Genomic DNA, 22,465 nt, shown 5'->3' with positions numbered 1-22,465 from the left:
CACCCCACCCCCCCCCGCCCCTGAAAACCACTGATCATCTTACTGTCTCCTCATTTTTGCCTATTTCAGAATGCCGTCCAGTTGGAATCAGATAGTATGTCGCTTTTTCACTGAACTGTGCATTTAGGACAAACAAACCTACTGAGCTGCCAGTCATATAAACGTACAGCACCCACATTTATGTCTTTGCAGGGCTTCATAGCTCAGATAGACTTTCGCTTAACATCATCTTAACCACTGCCAGCACCTACTTCCTAAGATGGAAACTAGAGGGGCCTTAGGTTCTTTAATTCCCCTGGGTAGGTGTGGGTACAGCCCACCATTCCCCAAGTGAACACTAAGCAAAGATTGTGCTGACTCTTAGCGGGGAGTCCATGACCCTTGCAGGCTCCATTCAAAACAGTGGTTCTAGGGCCGGGTGGTGCAGTGATAATGCAACTGGACCCACATTGCAAAAGTCCATGGAAGAAATAAATAAGCTAAATGACATATGTGATTGAATGTATAAAATAAACTGAAGTAAAAAAAAAAAATTTAATTTTAAAAAAGAAAAAAATAAGGAGTCAGCAGGTGGCATGGGGGTTAAAGGCACTGGACTCCTCCTTCGTCGGCTGCAGTTCGAGTCCTGGACTTGGAGGCTTGAAAATCACACCCAAGGTCCCAAAAAGAAAATGGAGAAGGGGTTATGATGTGGCCATCCCCCCTGGGGAATGACTTCTCACTTTCCCCCTCTCTGTCTCTCTCTGGTGAGCACAGGCGCCCTATGACAAAAACCTAAAAAATAAAAGAAAAAAAATGGTTGTAGAAAACAAGGGTCTTGTCTGGATAGATGCCAAGAGAATGCCAACAAGTGAGGGTCCCACTTCCTGTGTGAGGGCAGAGGGGTAGGGTCAGGTCAGTGTAACAGCTCAGCTCTGGACTGCACGCTAATGACGTGGTCTTCTCCTGGGGTCCCACAGGGAGCTCAAAGAGGCTCACGAAGCGGAGCTCAGTAAGATGGAGAACGAATATAAAGCCGCCTTGAAAGCAGAGAAGCTGGCCGCCCAAGAGAAGCTAGGTACCTGAGAGAATGACCCTGGGTGAGGGTGAGGGGCTGCCTATGGGGGGTCCCGGCCTGAGGAGCTCTAGGGCTGTGGCTGGGCTGTGGTCAGGCTTCCCATGTTTGCCCCTAAATTCAGGGAAAAGAGTGACTGAGAATGAAACTGAAGAGAGAGAGAACCGTGTGTGCCGTATCCTGCCTTTTCCTGGATAATCTGAGCAAGTTGCTTAATCTTCCTGAGTCTCAGATCCCCACCTAAGAATTGAAGACAAACCGATCTGCCCTTACCAGTGTGATAGGAATATGAAAGCTCTTTCAAACGTGTATTTTCAACTTCAACAAACATAATACTATTGTAATTCAGCAGGTCTCCTCCCCTGTAACATGATAGTGTTTCATTACGTCCCTCAGTCACAGCCTGTCCTCAGAATGCAGAAGGGCTGTATTGGCCTATCTCATTGTTCATGCTGCCCTTGAGAAGGGCCAGGTGTATGTCCTTCAAAGTTCCGGTTTCTACCCTCATCACCACAGAGAGAAGAAATTCTATAGCCTTCTTCCTTTATTGGTGCTTTAAGTTTTTGAAAAAAAAAAAAAAGGCTTTATGTTTATACTTTGCTAATTTTACAGTTTTCTAAAAAGAACATGTACTGTTTTCATAATAAATGTAAACTAGGAACTGTTATTTTAAAAGAGAGAAGCAGAGGTATGCTGCAAGTTTTTGTTCCTCTTTTCCACCCCTGCAGATGTAGGTTCACTCTTGGAGAATAGTTCTCAGACTTGTTACGCATCAAAATCTCTGAGAAGCCTGTTTATCAGCAGATACTGGATCCCTCCCCTGAAAAACCAACTCAGTGGGTTTACAGTGGGACCAGCCTTTGTCTTTCTATTTACTTCTGAACTCATTTCTGGGGCACACAGTGGTTTCACAGCTGGGGAGGGGGGGGTGAGTTTAGGGCAGGAAGCTGTGTGGAAATGCTCACATTTGAACTTGAAAACATCCTTAACAGACGAAACACGCAACTGTTGTTTTGCTTTTGTCCAGATGAGATGGGGAAGGAATACAAGTATCTGAAGAATATGTTTCACATGTATCAGGTGAGACAGAGAGCGCTTTGGTGGATTAGGAATGAGAAGCAAGGCTTGCTCTTGGCTGCTAACATTGGGATGAATCCAGAGTTCTTGCCCCGAAAATAATATCCTGAGATTTCCAGAATTCTTGGCCCTACATGGCTCTACCTGCACCTAGAGAGAGGCATAAACTGGATGACCGTCATGCGTGACAAAGTAGTCACCCAGCCTGTAAAGGGGTCCATTGAGCAATGTTTATTATCACAAAAGTAATAGCTGCTCATTGTTTCTTATGAAAAAATATAAAAATCAACAACAAAAAGAAGGAAATGTCATCACTCAAAGACAACGACTGTTAATGTTTGTGCTGTGTTAAAACTGTAGTCGAGGGACCAGCAGATGGTGTAATGGTTACATTGCTGGACTCCCATGTAGTTGACGGCGGTTTCAGTCCTGGACCTGGAAGCTTAAAACTCATGCTGGGGACATGTGCGTGCGTGCCCAAGATCCCAAGAGGAGAATGGAGGAGAAGGGATTGTAGCATGGCCATATCCACCGGGGGGTGATTCCTCACTTTCTGTCTCTCTCTCGCTCGCTCTCTCTGTCTCTCCCAGTGAGCACATATGCCCTATAGTAAAAAATCTCTTTCTCTCTCTCTCTCTCCATATATATCTATATCTATATCTATATCTATATCTATATCTATATCTATATCTATATCTATCTATATATATATATAAACTATAGTTGAAACTATATTGTATAAAATCTAAATACTTTTTTTGTTTGTTTTCTCTTTCTATCAGGCATATCAGAAACTTTTCCCTCCTTTTTATTTTTTTATTGTGTGTGTGTGTATGTGTGCTTTGTTTTGTTTTATGTTTTTTAGTTGCCAGAGAGAAACAGAGAGGATGGAGAAAGCACCCCCAATGGGGCATGGTCACTCTTCCGTCCCTCTCCATCCTGTTAGGATCTGGAACATACATACTCATACACTTGGTATATTTTCCAAGCTGCTAGAGCTGGAATTTGAGCTGCAGTGAACTTTGTGGGATCTGGCTCCCCTAACAACAAGGCTATGGGGCCAACCCTTTCTTCCTTGTCAATGACTAAATATTATCCTAATAAAATTGCCATTGGGAATTTTATTATTCCCCTACTGGTGGCCATTTGAGTTGTTTACAATGCTTGCTATAACGCATAATATCATTGTGAACATCTTTGATTCTAAAGTGACATCCATGGTCTAACAGAAGTGGAATGCTGAACATTTTTAAGACCTCTAATAGATTCAGCCAAATTGCCATTCAAAAAGACTGTATCTGTCTGGAACTCAATAAGCAGCGCTTAGGAGGGCTCTAGCCACCTCAGAGCATAACCCATTCATTTAAGCAGCTAATTTGATGAGGGCCCAGGAAGACAGTGAGGGCATAATTAATGACTAGGGAGGTGAAGAGTAAAGTGGGGAGTGGGCAGGGGAAAGACCGAGCCCTCAAGTCCCACCTGATTTCATTGTTAAGTACAATGACCGAAGTGTCCTGGTTTGCCTGAGACATTCTGGTTTTAGCACTAATTGCACCCAGTCCAGGGTCCCAAGAAACCTGTCAGTCCCAGGTAAATAAAAACAGAGGATCAACTTCTTTAAGGTTAAACACCAACATCACCTCTGAAATTCTACTTGCTGCTCACAGTTTCACTTTTGAACTTGTATCTAAAACTCGTTTTTCAAGATATTTCTTGGTATAGTCAGGGAAAACCTCACAGAGCAGAGTCTAAGAAGTGTCAGGTTTATGGCAGGTAAGCTGCCCCCACCTCCTAGGAATCCTCCAGCTTGCTTCCATCTGGGCCTCTCCCAAGGGTTTGATTTCTTTGGCAACCGAGCTGCCCACCAGTCATAAAATGGTAAGCGAAAACCCACATGTAAAAGGCCACAAGCAATTCCAAATGAGCACCACATCTGAGCCAAGTGTGGCTCCTGCTGGGAGCCAGAAAAGCAAGGAGCTGGGTCCTCAGACCTGACTGGCAGCATCCAGGTCCTGCACCTTTCACGTTGCTGAGTTCCATGCTCAGGAAGTCCAAGTCACCACAGGACTGACTTTGGATTAGATTTATGGACCCTCAGCCACAAAGTGAAAGTAAATTTGCTGAGAAAAAATAGACACTTTAAAACATCCCATTATTTTCTAACTGTTCAAATTAACTATGAGACATTTCCCTTCTTTATTATTATTTTTTTCTTTTTTTGGAGAGGTTTTTGCTATAGGGCATGTGTGCTTGCTAGACAGACAGAGAGAGACAGAGAGACAAAGAGCGAGAAATCACCCCCAGGGGGGATGGCTACGCCACAATCCCTTCTCCTCCATTTTCCTCTCGGGATCTTGAGCACGCACACACAAGCACCCGGCGTGAGTTTAAGCCACCAGGTCCAGGACTTGAACCACAGTCGACTACATGGGAGTCCAGCGACATAGCTATCACACTAACTGCTGGTCCCCCTTCTTTATTACTTTTTTAGAGAGTTTTTTTTTGCTGTAGACACATGCACTCACCAGAGAGACAGAGAGTCACCAAGAAATCACTCCTAGGAGTGGGTCGGGGGGAGATGGCCACATCACAATCCCTTTTCCTCCATTCTCCTCTTGGGATTTTGGGCCTGCACACACATGCATCCAGCATGAGTTTTAAGCCACTGGGTCTGGGACTCAAACCACGACTGATTATGTGGGAGTCCAGCAACGGAAGCATTATGCCATTTGCTGGTCCCCACATTCCCCTTCTTTCTTCATGGGCTATTGAAGAGGAATTTATGATTCAGGGGGAGCTGATTTGAGGTTCTTCAACATGGAGAACCCCCCTTGCCTTCAGAGGAGGTTCAGCTCCAGTGTGGAAAACCATGTGCTCTTGACCGTCAGGGCTATGCAGTTCTCCCCTGTGTGAGGCTGGAGTGTACTTCCTACCAGTCACCCATGCACCTATCCGTGCAGTCCCAGGTGAGGGAGCTGCACAGGGCGTGGCCAGTGTGTCGTGCTGGCAGGACCCCTCTGGTGTGGGATTTCAGCTCCAGTGGGTCTCCTTTTTAAGGACTCTTATGGCATCTTTGTGCCTTCATAGGACAGCATTTATGATGAAATGGAAGATAAGTGGTCAAAGCGAAAGGCAGAATGGGAGAAGGATGAGAAGTTGGAGCGGGAAAAGATTCTTCTACAGCAAAGTGAGTAGAAAAGCTTCTGGACTTTTGATGGCAAGTGCATCAAATAACTGCCATTAAACTTGGTCTTGACTTGAGGAGGTGGCCTTGGATTTACTGAGGGTGACAGAATGACACACCCTGGACTTCTGAATGGAAGGTACTCAGTTTTCAAGGAAGCAAAGTAAGGGCCAGCTCTGCAGCATTGCAGTATTGCATCGCTCAGGGGCAAGCCAGATCCCCATGGTAGTCATGGTTCAAATCCCCAGCCCAGTCAGTCTGAAAAACAAACAGAACATGTGTGCAAGTGCCCAGGATCCAACAGGCTGGAGAACTCAAGGAAGGGATTGCACTTGACCAGCCCCTATAGAGAATGGTCTTCTCTGTCTCATGAGTGTGCCTGCCCTTTATCACAAGTAAAGAAAAATATACGGGACCAACAGTTAGTATAATAGCTATGTCACTGGACTCCCATGTAGTCAACTGTGGTTCAAGTTCTGAACCCGGTGGCTTAATACTCACTCCAGGTGTATGTGCATGCATGCCCAAGATCCCGAGAGGAGAATGGAGGAGAAGGGATTGCAGTGTGACCATCCCCCTGGGGGGGGGGGGTGATTTCTTGCTTTCTGTCTCTCGCTATCTTTCTGGCGAGCACATGTGCCCTATAGCAAAAACTTCTCCAAAAAATAAGTAAATAAAAAATATATATGAAAGCAAACTCATAAGGGTAGTAGTCTTGCCAATTCAGATACTCAAACTCAGGAGTCTAAACTGTATGAGGGAGGCTTTAAAAAGTTCACGGAAAACACATATTGTAAAAATACTATGCATGGGGACCAGCAGTTAGCGTAATGCTATGTCGCTGGACACCCATGTAGTCGACTACAGTTCGAGTCCTGGACCCAGTGGCTTAAACTCATGCTGGGCATGTGTGTGTGCATGCCCAAGATCCCGAGAGAAGAATGGAGAAGGGATTGCGGCATGGCCATCCCCCCTGGGGGGTGCTTTCTCACTTTCTGTCTCTCTGTCTCTCTCTGTCTTCCTGGTGAGCGCACGCGCCCTATAGCAAAAAACTCACACACACACACACACACACACACAAACTACATGGATTTCAGAAAAAAAAAATATTGCTCCAAAACAAACGCATACTTTAATTCCACTTTCCATAAACTTTGAAGTCCACTTTTACCTTCCAAAACTCGTTGGTTTCAGGTTTGCTCATTGTGTCTGAAGCAAGTGTTGGAACCTCTTTGGGACTGTAGACTTGATATCTGGATACAAATGACCCCAAAGTTCCAGGAGATTTTGAGTTGGCTTTTGTAATATTGATAGGGAGAAGGGGCGTGAGGATAATACAATGCACTTTACCAGACACCTCTAACTCTCCAAATCCCCCCAAAAGGAGCCATGTTTGATATATATTTTGAATATTTTCAACTTAACACAGAGCTTGAATCATTCAAAGTACTTTACAGATGCAGTCCTCCCTCCCACCCCCATTGAGCTTCTTCATAAACAGAAAAAAGGAGAGAAGAATTTGTGGGGCCTGCTCCCAAGCCTAGCAGACCTGCTAATGTAGGAATGGAGCCTCTACAGACTTATCTCACAACTACACCAACCCCATTCATCAACTATTTAGTTGAGTTTAATAAATTACTCATTTAATGTAGAGTAGCCCTAGAAATTTTAATTCACATTCTGGTAGGAGCTCTGGGCTTCTACAACATAGCAGGAAGACCCTAGAGTTCAGGCTGGGGAATGGGATGTGGACCTCCTCCTGTTGGAGGTTCTTCCTGGAATTCTGGGGTGACATAATCTAGGCCATCTCCCAGACTTTTGGCTACTCATCTGACACTCGCCTTAAGTTGTCAAAGTCTCAGTTAAGTTGTTATCACCAGTTTTAAAAGACCAACCTTTAGCTGTTCATCATGTAACTTCATCAGTTACCTTGTTAGCTCAGAGACTCCCTAGTCAGCTCCAGAATTGGGACACAAGAAACACGTGTGCCAGTCCCCCTTCTTCCTCCTGGTGTTGGGATTCTTCTGGCAGGTTTCCCCTCCCAGAAAATAGTTTAAGCCCTTCCTACCCCAGGGCCAAGTACAGAATGAATTTTATTCCTGGAAAGGCCACATTAACCAAGAGCATTATTATTATTATTATTATTATTATGTTGGAGAGGTTTTTGCTATTGAGCATATGCACTCACCAGAAAGACAGAGAGAGACAGAGAGACAGAAAGCAAGAAATCACAGCCCAGGGGGGATGGCCACACCACAATCCCTTCTCCTCCATTCTCCTCTCAGTATCTTGGGCATATACGCACACTCACCCAGCGTGAGTTTAAGCCACCGGGTCTGGGACTCAAACCACGGTCGACTACATGGGAGTCCTGTGATATAGCCAACTGCTGGTCCCATCCAAGAGCTTTATTATTAAATGAGGATATCCAAGAAAGTATCATGGTTACTTTTGCAGAGAAGAGGATGTACAAAGTAATTATCAACAGCTCTAAAATAAACTACTCATAAAAGAACCAGAGACAGAGATGTTGTTAATTAGTCCCATATGCTAATATGATTGAAGAAAACAAATTGCTCACCTCACCCTCAAGCATCTCCAAGTGAGTGTCAGAGGCTGAAAAGACCTTGACTTTGACCCAGACTATAACTGCTTTTTTCTTTCTCCATGGTCAGAGGTAGCTGTACTCAGCAGAGAAACAGAGGGACAGAGAGGGAAGAGGAAGCAGAGAAACCACCCCCAATGGGCATGGTCATAGCATAATCCCTTCTCCTCTCTTTTGGGATTTGGGGCATATGTGCACACCCACCCGGCCATGTTTTCTAGCAGGAAGCCAGGATTCTAACCCAGTTGGCCATGTGGGATGCAGCTTTCTTTAACCACCAGGCTATGGGGCCAGTCCCTGGAAATGCTTTTATCTTCAGATATCATGGGCTTCTCTCTGTACCTGCTTTTTCTACATCTACATAAAAATATATTTTCCTCCCCACTGCACAGAACATAGGATAACAAAGAAGTTCGAGTTGGAGTCAGAGGAAGAAAAGAAGAGAATAAACGAATCCTACAATGCTGTCTTTGAGAACTTCATCCGAGAAAAGGAGGTAGGGAACTCAGCCCAAAGCACATCAGTGGTGCAGGTGTGGTCTAGGCACTATGACCAGGTTCCCAGGAGGGCCTGAGCATTAGGCGATCTTTGTGCACATATTCTTCCTCTCCTGGCTTTCCTAGAAATACATGCAAGTAAACTGACAGTGTTGCTGCTCTTTTTAATTATTTATTTTTTTATAATTATTTATTTAATTTTATTTACTATTTATATATATGTGAGTGTGTGTGTGTGTGTGTGTGTGTGTGTATTTCATCAGAGAGAAAGGGAAAGTGAGGAAGCACTCGAACCAGGTCCAGGATTCGAACTGTGGTCAGCCATGTGGGAATCAGCACCTCAACCACCATGCCATATGCCAGCCCACTAGAGGGTCTTATCATAGGATGATTGGATTAATTTTTTTGAAGATTTCTATTTATCATCTTTTTTTTTTTAATTTGCTACAGGGCACACATGATCACCAGAGAGACAGAGAGAAAGAGAGAGAGAGAGACAGAGAGAGAAATGAGAAAGCAAGCCCCCAGGTCTGGGCTCAAACTACAGTCAGCTATGTGAGAGTCCAATGCCTCAATCTCCATGCTACCTCCTGGACCACGGATTAAATTTTAATTAACAAGAAATAATAGAATTCTGGGGCCAGCAGGTGGCATGGTGGTTAAAGTGCTGGACTCCCACATGGTTGACTATGGCTCAAGGCCCAGACCCAGTGGCTTGAAAATCATGTTGGGTGTATGTGTATGCATACCCAAAATCCCTAGAGAAGAAGGGATTGAGGTGTGGCCATCCCCTCTGAGGGGTGATTTCTCACTTTCACCCTTTCTCTGTCTCTCTGGTGAGTGCACAGGCCCTATGGCAAAACAAACAAACAAACAAACAAAAAACCCCTAAAAAAAAACAAAAGCAAAACAAGAAGAAAAACACACATAAATAATAGAATGCTAAACATACGCAGAACCTGAGATTCTGTTTTGCCTGAGTCCTGTCTCTGAATATCACTCTCATCTTTGATTGTAACTGAGGAGAAAGAGCACCACTGCAAACGAACTGAGCAAATTTGGTCATGCACAACTCTTAGTAAATAAGAGTGGCTACCTGAAAGTTAGAGGGAGGGAAAGGTTTACCATTCCTGCTAGCCACTCCCCTTACTGCTGAGACCAGGTTACAATGAAAACAGGTCTCAGAACTAATTTTACCAAACACGTGGACATTTATTAAGCAAATATGCACTAGCAGAAAGGTTTATACCCAAACAGTTCATACCACCAGATCGCTGAGCTTTTAGGCTCATAAAAGATTTCCTGGAGGGCAAGGAGATATGATGGCATTACCGAGGCAGAACTCAGTAACCATCGTGGTCAGCATCACACAACCAGAACTCCTCTGAAGGGGGACACAGGATCTTTGCAGGGTCAAGTCTTGGGCATCATACCTAAGCATATAGGCTACAGGCTTTGTGGAGTCTTATGTCCTTCCCGTGCAAAATATAGTGTCTCCATAATATTTTAGATGTTTTAAATTTTTCGAAAATAGACATTTATTAAGTGTCCATTTCTAACCATGATACTAATTCAAAAGCCACTAATTTTACCAATAAAATCCCATTTCTGGTATTCATTGTCACTACTGAGCATATTCGGTAATGAAGAGGAGGGACATGCTCTGCAGTGTGTAGAGTGCTTCTGGGATCCGGAGGGCTCAGGTGTGTGAACCAGAAGTGGCATTTCTGGGGACTGGATGGCAGTGCAGTGGGAAAACACAGCACTCTGCCAGGCTAATACCCACAGGAAGGCCCTGGCTCGTGTCTGGAGACTTCCCTGAGTACAAAGGGCACACATGTACCCATGTTTTGGGGTTGACCTTTTACAAATAAAGCTTCTCTAAACACTCTCATACAAATATTTTTGCAGATATATGTTCTTTTTCTCTTGGTTATTATATACCCAAGAGTGCTATTACTGGGCTCTGGGGCAATTCTAGGTTTAACTCTATAAGAAATTGCCAAACTGTTTTCCAAAGTAGTTGTACTATTTTATTCTTACATCTTAAATATATGACAATTCTAGTTGCTCCAACTCTTCCACAATAATTAATATGGCCAGTCTTTTAATTTTGGTCATTCTAGTGGGTATAAAGAGGTATTTCATTATGGTTTTAGTTCCCAGGTGACTATGTTGGGAAATATTTTCACGTTTATTGGGCCATTTACATATTTTTCATGAAATATCTGTTTAAGTATTTTGCCATTTAAAAATTTTGGCTTGGTGGGAAGAAGGCCCCGGGGGCTCACGCCCCCGCGCGCAGCATCCCACGTGGTCAACCATGATTCAAGTCCTGGATCTGATAGCTTGCCTTCTCATTTTCTCTCTGTCTCTCTCTGTTTCTCTCTGGTAAGCACACATGCCCTGTAGAAAAATTTAAAAATAATAATAACAAATAAAATTAATCATTTAAAAAGTTTTTTGGCTTGCTTATATTTTTATTATTGACATATAAGAGGACTTTATATATTCTGGATACAAGTTCTTTGTTACGTCAACATATAAATATTGTCTCCTAGCCTGTGTTTTTCCTTTTCATTTTGTTAAGGGTGTCTTTCTTTTTTATTTAATTTAATTTTAATTTATTTTATACATTCAATCACATATGTCACTCAGCTTGTATAGTGAATCTATTCATGTTGGAACATGAATACATTTCTCACCAGTCCAATTGGGGATACAATACACGTTATCATCAACAAATAATAATCCATTTATTTATCCCATAAATGTCTTTCCTCTCTATTTTTCTCCTTAGTATCTTTCCTCGGGCTCTCCAATGTGTTGAAGTTTTTCATTTTGATAAAAGACAAATTATCTATTTTTTCTTCTTATGGTTACAGCTTTTTATATCCTATGAAATTTTTGTCCATTCCAAAGTCATGAAAATATTCTATTTTTAGAAGCTTTATAATTTTACCTTTTGTGGTACTATGATCCATTTTGAATAATTTTTGCGTCTGGAGTAATTAGAGGTCCTGGGTCATTTACTTTTTCATATGTCCAATTTTTTCAGGAAAGAAAAGTTCCTTTCCTCATTGAGTCACCTTGGTGTCTTCACTGTACTTGGGGATCAAGTCCACATTCTATTCCCTTTTACTGTTTGTACTTAGGACAATACAGTGTCTTAATTACCATAGCCTGAAATCAGGTATTAAAAAGCTCATCTAACTTTGCTCTTGTTTTTAAAGATTATTGTAGCTTTTTTATGTTCTTTGCATTACCATATAAATTTTAGAATTAGCTTGTCAATTTAGCATCAGCTTGGTTCAAAAATCTGCTGGCATTTTGGCTGGGATTGCATTGAGTATGAAGATCAGTTGTGAAGAATTGAATTAACAGTATTGACTCTGTACATTGATATAAGACAAGCTTGAAAATACAATTTCTTTTAATATTTGTCAATGTGGTTAGGTTGCACATAAGGAAGATTTTCTTTCTTTAACTTCAATATGTCATGTCATTAATTTGTAACGTGTCTAAAGCGTCGGTGACTATTATAATCCTGAAATCTTTTCTGGCTTTCTTAACTCTCTGAAAGAAAGTTCAGAACAGCAGAACTAAATTTTTCCAAATAAAATTGTTTTTAGGAGCTCATGAAACAACATGAAAGTGACACCTTGCAGTTAGAGGAGCTGAGAAAGACCAAAAAGGTAATCTTGTTCATTTTTTCCTGTGAAATTGGCATCTTACAAATACATCAGCAAACTAATACACTTTTAGGACCAGCTGGTGGTGTGGTGGTTAGAGGCAGCTGGATCCCACATGGCTGATTGTGAGGTTCACAGACCCAGTGGTTTGAAAAACATACCATGTGCATATGTGCCCCAAATCTTAAATGGCAGAGAAGAGAGTGTGCAGTGTCTGTGTCTCTTCAGTGAGAAGCACTCACTTCTGGCAAATTCAAGTAAGAAACCTCAGTAGACCTACTGTGAGAAGCTGAGGAGGGGAGGTATTTAGAAGATGGCATTGCTGACCACATTCCCTAAACTTTAAAAAAAACTAAAAATATATACTTTCATTATATAATTACAAAAATTTTAAAATGGAAGACCTAAAACTAGTTTTCTGGATTCAATAAGTCAAAAGAATTTCAGAACTGTCTGTAAAACAAAGCCAATAATGTCTTTTTTCTTTTTTTTTTCTTTTTTTTTTTTTTTTTTTTTTTTGAGAGGGGGATTTTTTCTATGGGAAAATTATGCTCGCCAGAAAGACAGAGAGAGATATAAAGACAGAAAGAGAGAAATCATCCCAAGGGGAATGGCCAAGCTACAATTCCTTCTCCATTCTCTTCTCAGGATTTTGAGCATGCACGCACACACACACACACACACACACACACACACAAGTGCGTATCTGGCATGAGTTTCAAGCCTCCAGATCCAGGACTTGAACCGCAGTTGACTACATGGAAGTCCAGTGATGTAACCATTATGCCATTTGCTGGTCCCAGTAATGTCTTTTTTAGAGTCAGATTTGAACTAGTATATCAACCATATACTTTGATTTTCCATGTTGAATGCCTTCCATTTCTTACAAGGCTCAAATCACAAAAGGACCTTGAATTATAAAATGCCAAGTTCTTCCCTTTGAGCTCTGAAAAGTACAAAACTGAGCCCTTTGGAACTCTGTCTCCAAACCTCTCCTTAAAACTGCATGTGACCTGGCCTGGTGGCACAGTCAGCAGCAAACTAGACTGCAGTGCATGGCTAACCACCAGTTCAGATCACGGAGTCAGCCCGAAAACACGCTGGGTGAGCTTGGACATGTGTACCCACATCCTAAGGAGTTAGAGGACTGGGGGAAGGGGATCGTGGCATGAGGAGACTCTATCGAGAGTTTTCTTCTCTCTCTTTCTGTTTGTGTGGTCTCTTGTGCACATGCATGTATTATCATGAATAAAATAAATAAACAACAACCCTGAGTGTACCTCACACATGACAGCCCTTCAGGGAACTGTATTCTCTGGGACAAATTAGAGCACGTTGTGGGAGACACTGAGGAAAAGATACTCAAGTCTACCAAGTACCTTGGGCTCTTCCTTCCGTGAGAATTTGATTTGGATTCAGAATGGATATGTTTGGGAAGAGTTTAGTCTTTATAAAGGACTGATAATGGTCTGTGCGTTTGATCACACTCCACGGGGAAGCAGGAAAATCGAGTAGCCTATAGGAACGCAATAGCAATGGGCAGATCAAGAGGTCCAATCCAGTCTTCAGGGCCAGCGATCTAGGATCATCTGAACTGACCAAGGCCTACCTGGGAATAAACGAAAGAGCAACCAGAAAACAAAAAGAAAAGCTCCAAGACTTTGGCTGAATTTGAAAGAAAAAAATGAATGAAAAAAGAAAGAACTAGAAAAACACAGACAGAAATGATGAAGTGGGTGGGAGCTCTTTAAATAAAAGACAGAAAAAGAAAAAAGATAAGAAGAAATCTGGTAGGTATTCATGCTCTTCACCAAGCTCTGATTCTTCCAGTTCTTCAAATTCTGAAGATGAAGACAAGAAACAAAGAGAAAGGAAAAAGAAAAAGAAGACCTGGTCACATAAATCTTCTGAGAGCTCTATATCAGAAACTGAATCAGATAGTAAAAATAGGTTAAAAAAGAGAAAGAAATCAAAGGATACAACTGAAAAAAGTAAGGACATTATAGGACTCAGAAAAAAAACAAAAGAAAGAAAGAAAAATGTATCCTGAACACATCTGAGGAAGTATGAGCAAAAAAGAAGAAAAGCAGTGAAGAATGAAAAAAAAAAGAAAAAAAAGAAGCATAAGAAACAGCTTAAAAATGAAAAATAGGCTGCTAGTTCAAGCACTTGCTGTATCATTAAGAAAAACCAGGATGCCCTTATAAAGAAAGTGCAATGTCTAAAAAAATTTCAACTGTGAAAATGATGACATATTTACTAAAAATGTATGAATTGTCTTGTTCTTAGAATTATTCCTGGGCTTTTCAGTAGCCATTCAGATACTGCTGTGGCAAAGAGCCAAGATTGTTGCCTACTGTTTGAACTTCTGCTTTCCCACCCCCCTTCCAGTGCTTGACAACTGGGAGATAATACACTAGTCAAGTGACTGGTTAAGATATTTGGGAATAAAGTAGGACCAGCAGTTGGCATAATGGCTATGTCGCTGGACTCCCATGTAGTCAACCGCAGTTCAAGTCCCGGACCCAGTGGCTTAAACTCATGCCGGGCACATGTGCATGCGTGCCCAAGATCCTGAGAGGAGAATGGAGGAGAAGGGATTGTGGCTTGGCCATACCCCTGGGGGGTGATTTCTCACTTTCTGTCTCTCTGTCTCTCTCTGTCTTTCTGGTGAGTACATGCGCCCTATAGCAAAAACCTCTCAAAAAAAAAAAAAGATATTTGGGAATAAAGTTAATATTTTTGGCTAGAAGTATCTAATGATAAGTCACCAGAAACAATTCTGGATACATCATTGAGATGTAGTAAGTATGGCCTGATGGCTCTAGTTAAATTTTTTTTTTTTTTTTGGGGGGAGAGATTTTCACTGTAGGGCGCGTGCGCTCACCAGACAGACAGACAGAGACAGAGAGACAGAAAGCGAGAAATCACCCCCCAGGGGGGATGGTCACGCCGCAATCCCTTCTCCTCCATTCTCCTCTCGGGATCTTGGGCACGCACGCACACGCGCCCGGCGTGAGTTTTAAGCCACCAGGTCCAGGACACGAACCGCGGTCGACTACGTGGGAGTCCAGCGACATAGCCATTACGCTAACTGCTGATTCCCTCTCTAGTTAAAATTTTTGAAGTAGGGATTACATTGAGATTTAAAATCCTTACTCTGCAGATAAGTGTATTTTCATTTTTCCCCCTTGTACACTTCTATTTACCTGGAAAAGGAAGTTTTTGAGTGAATGGGGACATAGCCATTATGCTAACTGCTGGTTCCCAGTAAATATGTAGTTTTAAAAGTTTTGTATCTTTCTATATTAATAACAACTTAATGACAAGTTAAATTTAAATGAGGGTTACATTATTGCTCTTCCTGTGTCATATTTTACCAAGATTTTGTGCCTCATATCTCCTGCTGCATTGTTTACAAGGAATGTTAAAAAGAACTGATAAATCATTTTCATTTTACATTTTTATATAATCACATAACACGAAATATAATTTGATGTACAATTTTACCTCTTACAAGAGAATGTGCTAGTTACAGTTGAATATGCACAGAATATTTTGACATGACAAGAGGCTGAGTAAATAGTTATTTTTTTCTTTTTCCTTTTTTTTTTTGGAGAGGTTTTTGCTATAGGGTGCGTGCGCTCGCCAGACAGAGAGAGACAGAGAGACAGAAAGCGAGAAATCACCCTCCAGGGGGGATGGCCACGCCACAATCCCTTCTCCTTCATTCTCCTCTTGGCATCTTGGGCATATGCACACAAGTGCCCAGCGTGAGTTTAAGCCACCAGGTCCGGGACTTGAACCGCGGTCGACTACATGGGAGTCCAGCAACATAGCCATTACACTAATTGCTGGTCCCCCCCTCCTTTTTTTAGAGAGACTTTTTTTTGCTATAGGGTGCACATGCTTGCCGGAGAGAGAGAAACAGACAGGCAGAAAGCAAGAAATCACTCCCCAGAAGAGATGGCCATGCCACAATCCCTTCTACTCCATTCTCCTCTGTGGATTTCGGGCACACATGCACACATGCCTAGCATAAGTTTCAAGCACCAGGTCCAGGACTTGAACTACAGTCAGCCATGTGGGGGAGTCTAGCGATGTAACCATTACATCATCTGCTGGTCCCATAAATAGCTATTTTAGTTAAAGTAAATAAAAAAATAAAAGACTGATATCTTAGCACCGAGGGGGGGGGGGCTTCGGTATCCCTGAGGGGTACACGGGGAAGCCAAGTAGACCCAGGAATTATAAGCACTGTTTAAATAAGAGCATCACTTGGGAAAATAACTCTGGCAGCAAAGTGAAGAATCTAAAGAGGCAAAATGATGGAAGGTAGGACCCATCAGAGGGGTCACTTCCCAGCAGTACCTCAGCCTGGCTTCTTTTCCCACTCCATCTACTGAAACTGGTCATTAACTCATCAGTCACTTCCAAGTTGCCAGATCCAAGGAATGCCTCACCTCACCTGACATTAGCAGTATCAGATGCAATCAATGATGCCTATATTGGTCCACTATTGTGTTGCTTTCAGAAATACCCGAGACATGATTAAGAAAGATTAGAGGTTTGTTAGGCTCATGATTTCAGTGACTAGCAAGTCCAACAGCATCACAAAATAGCAGAGGGCAAAGTCTGAGCAGAGCAGAGCATGGCCAGTATCCATGTGGGCCTCCCTCTGCCTCATTTCTTCTCCGTATACACCCACTAGGACTCAGTCATGGGGACCTCACCCTGACCACCTCATCACTAATCTCCTCCCAAAGGCCTCTCCCTCTAACAATGATTGGATCAAATGTTTACCTTCTTGAACTTGTTACAATGGCTCGACATGCTAATTTCAGGGGACATGTTCAAACTATAGCATCTCCTTGAAACATTCATCTCTTGGCTTTCATAGGCTTCTGGTGTTTCCTTTACCTCATGGGTCCCTCCTTCTCAATCTCCTTTGCTACATCTTCCTACGCACCTAATTCTAAGTCCTGGAATGTTTCAAGGCTTCACCTAATTCTAAGTCCTGGAATGTTTCAGGGCTTGATCGTAGGACCCACTTCTCCATGGCTCCTTTCTCTTTCGGTGAATTGATCTAATAACTGTAAATACCTCCTCCATGCTGGCATCTGAGATTCACACCTCCAGCTGAGCCTCCCCACTGAGCTCTAGACTTGCATATGCAACTGCTCATTTGACATTTCCACATAGGTGACCTACAGTTACCTCAAACTTAACATGTCTAACTCAACACTCTTGATTTTCTAACCGAAATTCAAGCCCCCAATTGCCAGATTCTCCAGTTGTTTAAGCCAAGACCTAAAGTCATCATCAATTTCTTTTTCCTTGCACTCTGGTCACACTTTTTTCCTTTCACTTTTCACTCTTTCTTTGAACTCTTTATACCTTACAATAGGGTTTACTCTTTGTGTTGTACCTTCTATGGGTTTTGCCCGATCTATCATGCCATGTATCCACTATTACAGCATCATACAGAATAGTTTCACTGACCTACAAATGCCCTCTGCCTCACCTACTCATCTCTCCCACCTCCTGGCAACCATTAACCTTTTTATTTTCTATTTATTTTTGCCTTTATATATATATATATATATATATACACACACACACACACACACACACACATACATATAATTGAGATCAGTGGTATGTGTTTAATGTAGTACATTGGGTTGTTGGAAAAGTCATGACACATTTTTTCCATTTTTCTGTTCAAAAATATGTCATGACTTTTCCGACAGTTCAATATTTACTAAAGACTTATTTAGTGAGGAGATGGTTGATAGCCATTGAGAAACCCATGAGAGCCCTGGTGAGAGCTGGTTCTACAGCATAAAAATGAGTGAAGTTGAAGAGACAGAATAGATGGGCGAGACAGAATTAATGGGGTGCAGTGACTGGCTGTGAGAGACACACAAGTATCAGCAAAGTTACCGCTTTGGACTCTAGTCCAGGTGCCCTGGGGAAGAGACTGAAGTAGTAGACAGAGGCTGGATGTCCTGAAACAATCTCTTATGCAGGTCATAGAGGAGGAGGTACGTGCACAAGCTCTTATGCTAGAATCACTTAACACAAACCTCTACCAAACCCAGATGGAACTCCAGAGAGAGGTGAGTCGCAGCTGCAGTGGGGTTGGGGTTGGGATCGGGGTTGAGGAGGAACCTAGGTCTCTGTGCAGCTCTGCCACATGGCTCTGTCTGGATAGCTCTGAGTTGGGGGAGTTAGCTATTAAAATACGTGTGTCTTTCAGAAAGCCGTCGTAGGGAACATGGAGAAAACGCTCCAGACCAAGCTTGCTGAAGCTGAAGACAAATATAAGTACACCATACAGATCCTGACAGAAGAAAACATTCATCTGAGGTGTGGATGCTACCGCCTAAAAACACATGGCTAAGTTGGGACCAACACGTGGCGTAGTGGTTAAGGCGCTGGACTCCCATATGGCCGACCATCATTTGAGTCCCAGGCCTGGTGGCTTGAAACTCATGCCAGGCACTGTGTGTGCTCAAATTTCCAAGAGGAGAATGGAGGGGAAGGGATTGAGGTGTGGCCATCCCCTCTGGGGGTTTGATTTCTCACTTTCTGTCTCTCTCTGTGTCTCTGGCAAGTGCACATATCTTATAGCAAAAATCTCTCTCTTAAAAAAAAAAAAAGATATGACTAAGTTATCTTAGGAGTAGGAGGGAGTTTGAGTGAGGAATAGGTTAAAAAGATGAACCAAGTACACCCTAATAATGTCAAGGAATGGGCACTTTTGCCAGGGAGGTCTGTCATTCTGAGCCTGGACAGAGTTACCTGTAAAGTCACGCAGTTGATTGGAAGTGGAGCTGGTATGTGTCTAGACTTCTCTCCCTTACCTGTGTCTGTTTTTATGCAAAATGCACAGGAAATGCATCAGCAAGTTCCTGAGTTTATTTAGCTCTGTGATTGTGTTCTTAAATCTATCTCCCCTGTGAGTTTGGTGGCTTAACGGTTAGTGGCTTTCCCTTAGATACAGTTGCTTCTTGCTTCTATGGACGACAGCTTCAGATCAGAAATTGTACTGTTACCTGAAGATTCATCTTAAATTGATAAAAATTTTCCATCAACACTTTAATAAAGGAAAGTTATTCATCATGTTGATTTAATATACATTTCTTATGTGGGAATTTGGTCACCCAAGAGCAATATCTCACTGAATCCAAAACCACTAGAAGTCGTGACCAAGTCTCCCTCTGATGAAGAAATGAAGTCGAAGGGACCAGCAGTTAGCATAATGGCTATGTCACTGGACTCCCACATAGTCGACCACGGTTCGAGTCCCAGACCTGATGGCTTAAGCTCACACCAGGCACATGTGCGTGCATGCCCAAGATCCCTAGAGGAGAATGGAAGAGAAGGGATTGCGGCGTGGCCATCCCCCCTGGGGGGGGGGGTGATTTCTCGCTTTCTGTCTCTCTGTTTCTCTCTGTCTGGTGAGCGCACGTGCCCTATGGCAAAAACCTCTCAAAAAAAAAAAAAAAAAGAAAGAAAAGAAAGAAAGAAAGAAAGAAATTAAGTCACATTTCTCTGCCTGCCAAATATCCTACACCCCTTCCTATCCTTTGAGTCCATCGTGATAGAGCTTCTCTTTCTGCTTACAGGCAAAAGATAATTGCCAAGAATGAAGAAATTTATGAAGAACGGTCTGGGAAATTAACCTGTACCACTGTCTATAAAAATGATCCTGACATTTTAGAAGATGGTAGCAACAAAGGACAAGAACCATAAACAAGAAGGTGTTCTCTATTGCTGCAGATGGTAGGAACGCCATCTCTGAAGGCCAAGGGAACGCCTCTGAAGTTTTCTTGAGAAATCCACATGAGTTTCGTTCTTCAGTTGCTCTGACTCTATTTTTGTCATTTCATAATTGCTTTACTGAGTGATTGGGAATGTTTTAATGTTCACCCAATTGCCTGGATGAAATTTTCATGACCCTTCATTGAAAAGTGCTGTTCTCTGTACTTGGAGCTAAGCTTTTCTCTGGGCTTTTTACTCATTTCCCCCCATCTTTCCATATTTCATAAGAAATTGATTAGAAGGTCTTCTTCCTACTAAACATTGTATTTTGGGTATACCTTTTGTCCCCTGAGTATTTATAAATGCTAGCAAGAAAGAAAATCTACAGATTTGATTCTAAAATCTTTTTTTCTCAATCTGACTCCATAACCTGGTGGTTAGGAAAGCCAGATCCCACATGGTTGACCACACTTTGAATCCCGGCCCCAGTGGCTTAGAAGACACACCAAGCACATGTGCATGTGGGCCCCAAATCCCAACAGGACAGAGAGCTGGAGGAGAAGGCACTGTGATGTGACCAAGCCCTGCTGGAGGCTGCTTCCTTTCTCTCTCTCTTTGGCAAGCACATACACCCTCTGGCAACTAAAAACAAAAACTTTTTCTCACACCTGTTCCCACTTGCCCATCTTGCAATCATGTTCCCTCACCTATGACTTAGGAATAGTTTCTAATGATTCTTGTCACCTTCTCTAAACCATCAGCAGAATTCAAATGCAGGCAACGTAAGTGAGGTGGGCTGGACATAGGGAAAACTACAATCTCTCAAGCACTGTAATTGACAGTAGCCTTGAAGGAGGTGACTGAGCAGGGGTGAGGGAAAGGGTAGGGATTGGCAACAGCTAAACATGGACTGTTAGAGGAAGGCACTTCTCTGAAGCATTGCACTATGGCCATGCAGGAGCAGAGCAGCAATGCTGTCACATAGTCCGATTTTCCACAGAGTGTTCTGGTTTTTAGTGTTATCTCGCAATTTTTAAATGTTGACAGCACATTTTTTTTTCTTTAGAGAGATTTTTGCTATAGGATGCCTGCATTCACCAGAGACACAGAGAGAAACAGAGCACAGAGAGAAAATGAGAAGTCACCCCCCAGGAAGATGGTCACTGTGCAATCCCTTCTCCTCTATTCTCCTCCTAGGATTTTGGGCCTTCTTACTACTAAACACTGTGGGAATGCATATGCACTTGGTGTGAGTTTCAAGCACCAGATCAAGAATTCGAACCATGGTCAAACATGTGAGAGATCAGCACCTTAACCAGTATTCTACCTGTTGGCCCCAATACCACATTTCATTTATTTATTATTTTTTTTAAGGGTGAGGGTTGTTTTTTGGGGGGGGGGTTACTTTTTTTGCCTTAGGGTGTGTGTGCTCACCAGAGGAGAAAGAGAGACAGAGACAATGAGAGGGAAAGTGAGAAATCACCTCTCAGGGCAGATGGCCAGGCTGCAATCCCTTCTCCTCCATTCTCCTCCCAGGATCTTGGGCACTCATGAACATGCACCCTGCATGATTTTGAAGCCACTGGCTCTGGGACTTGAACTATGGTCAGCCATGTGGGAGTCTGGAGACCTAACCACTACACCATCTGCTGGTTCCTTAACAGCATTTTTTTTTAATTTTTTTGCAAAACATCACACAATTTTTTATGATTAAATGAGAAAATCTCATTTGTTACATCGTCACATTGCTAGTCAGAGAAATGCTGCAGTGATGAAGAAAGTCAATGTTGGATCAACCAAAGTCCTCATTTCTACAACATTCATTTACAAAGAAATAATGTTCAACACAGCCCAACACAACATTCTTGGTTTTCTTCATATTGAAGTCCCCCCAAAAAATCTTCTTCTAATGGGGTATTTCACTACATAAATTATAGTTCTTCATTTTTACAATTCACCCCAAACTGTATGAGAGATGTATCACACTAAAATTTCTAAAGCTGTTAGGAAATCCTTCACACATCGTCGTCATCTGATGTGTCACTGCTACTTGTCTCTGTGTCATCATTTTCAATTGTGGGTTTGAAAGTGCTGTTTTTCCAAGGTCCAAACTTGAAGTCATAGATCAGGCCATTTTTCAAAATACTGTTTTTTCTTAGACCATTCTTCTGTAACTGTTCACTAATAACTTGGAATTCTCTCATTGCATCCTCAGTTAAGGGAGCACATGTTTCATCATTTTCACTGTCTTCCTGCCAGCCCATCTCCTTAATCTGTGTTCTGCCTCAAGTGAACTTGAAAGAACTTCAGTTTGTGGGAAAGTTGAAGACCAAATGATCTGCTGGGTAATCACTGAGACATTGCTATTCTCTTGAGAAATTTCACTTTCATCAAAGTTTCTATTTATGGGAACCAGCAGTTAGCGTAATGGCTATGTCGCTGGATTCCCACGTAGTCAACCAGGGTTCGCATCCTGGACCCGGTGGCTTAAAACTCACGCTGGATGCATGTGCGTGCATGCCCAAGATCCCAAGAGGAGAATGGAGGAGAAGGGATTGCGGCGTGACCATCCCCCCTGGGGGGTGA

The 22,465-nt window shown here is 42.4% G+C and overlaps 1 protein-coding gene and 1 pseudogene across 5 annotated transcripts in view; one reads left to right on the top strand and one right to left on the bottom strand.

Moving 5' to 3' along the window:
- The window catches only part of FLACC1 (flagellum associated containing coiled-coil domains 1), a 56,897-nt gene that overhangs the window by 28,444 nt on the left and 5,988 nt on the right, over positions 1–22,465 (top strand). For all 5 annotated transcript variants that reach the window (XM_014589559.2, XM_027773644.1, XM_027773645.1 and 2 more), the window contains 8 exons: positions 960–1,057; positions 2,082–2,134; positions 5,219–5,318; positions 8,313–8,416; positions 12,050–12,112; positions 18,142–18,231; positions 18,372–18,481; positions 19,744–19,900. In XM_014589559.2, the coding sequence (XP_014445045.1) occupies positions 960–1,057; positions 2,082–2,134; positions 5,219–5,318; positions 8,313–8,416; positions 12,050–12,112; positions 18,142–18,231; positions 18,372–18,481; positions 19,744–19,870 (745 nt within the window). In that variant the 3' untranslated portion in view covers positions 19,871–19,900. Of the gene's footprint in view, positions 1–959; positions 1,058–2,081; positions 2,135–5,218; positions 5,319–8,312; positions 8,417–12,049; positions 12,113–18,141; positions 18,232–18,371; positions 18,482–19,743; positions 19,901–22,465 lie in introns of those variants that run through there.
- LOC102491315 (vasculin pseudogene) overlaps positions 21,558–22,465 on the bottom strand; it is a 3,242-nt pseudogene continuing 2,334 nt past the window's right edge.

Source organism: Tupaia chinensis, unplaced genomic scaffold (genome assembly GCF_000334495.1).
Source record: "Tupaia chinensis unplaced genomic scaffold, TupChi_1.0 Scaffold000361_2, whole genome shotgun sequence".
In the NCBI taxonomy this organism is placed as follows: Eukaryota; Metazoa; Chordata; class Mammalia; order Scandentia; family Tupaiidae; genus Tupaia; species Tupaia belangeri.
This window is presented reverse-complemented; position numbering and strand designations above follow the sequence as displayed.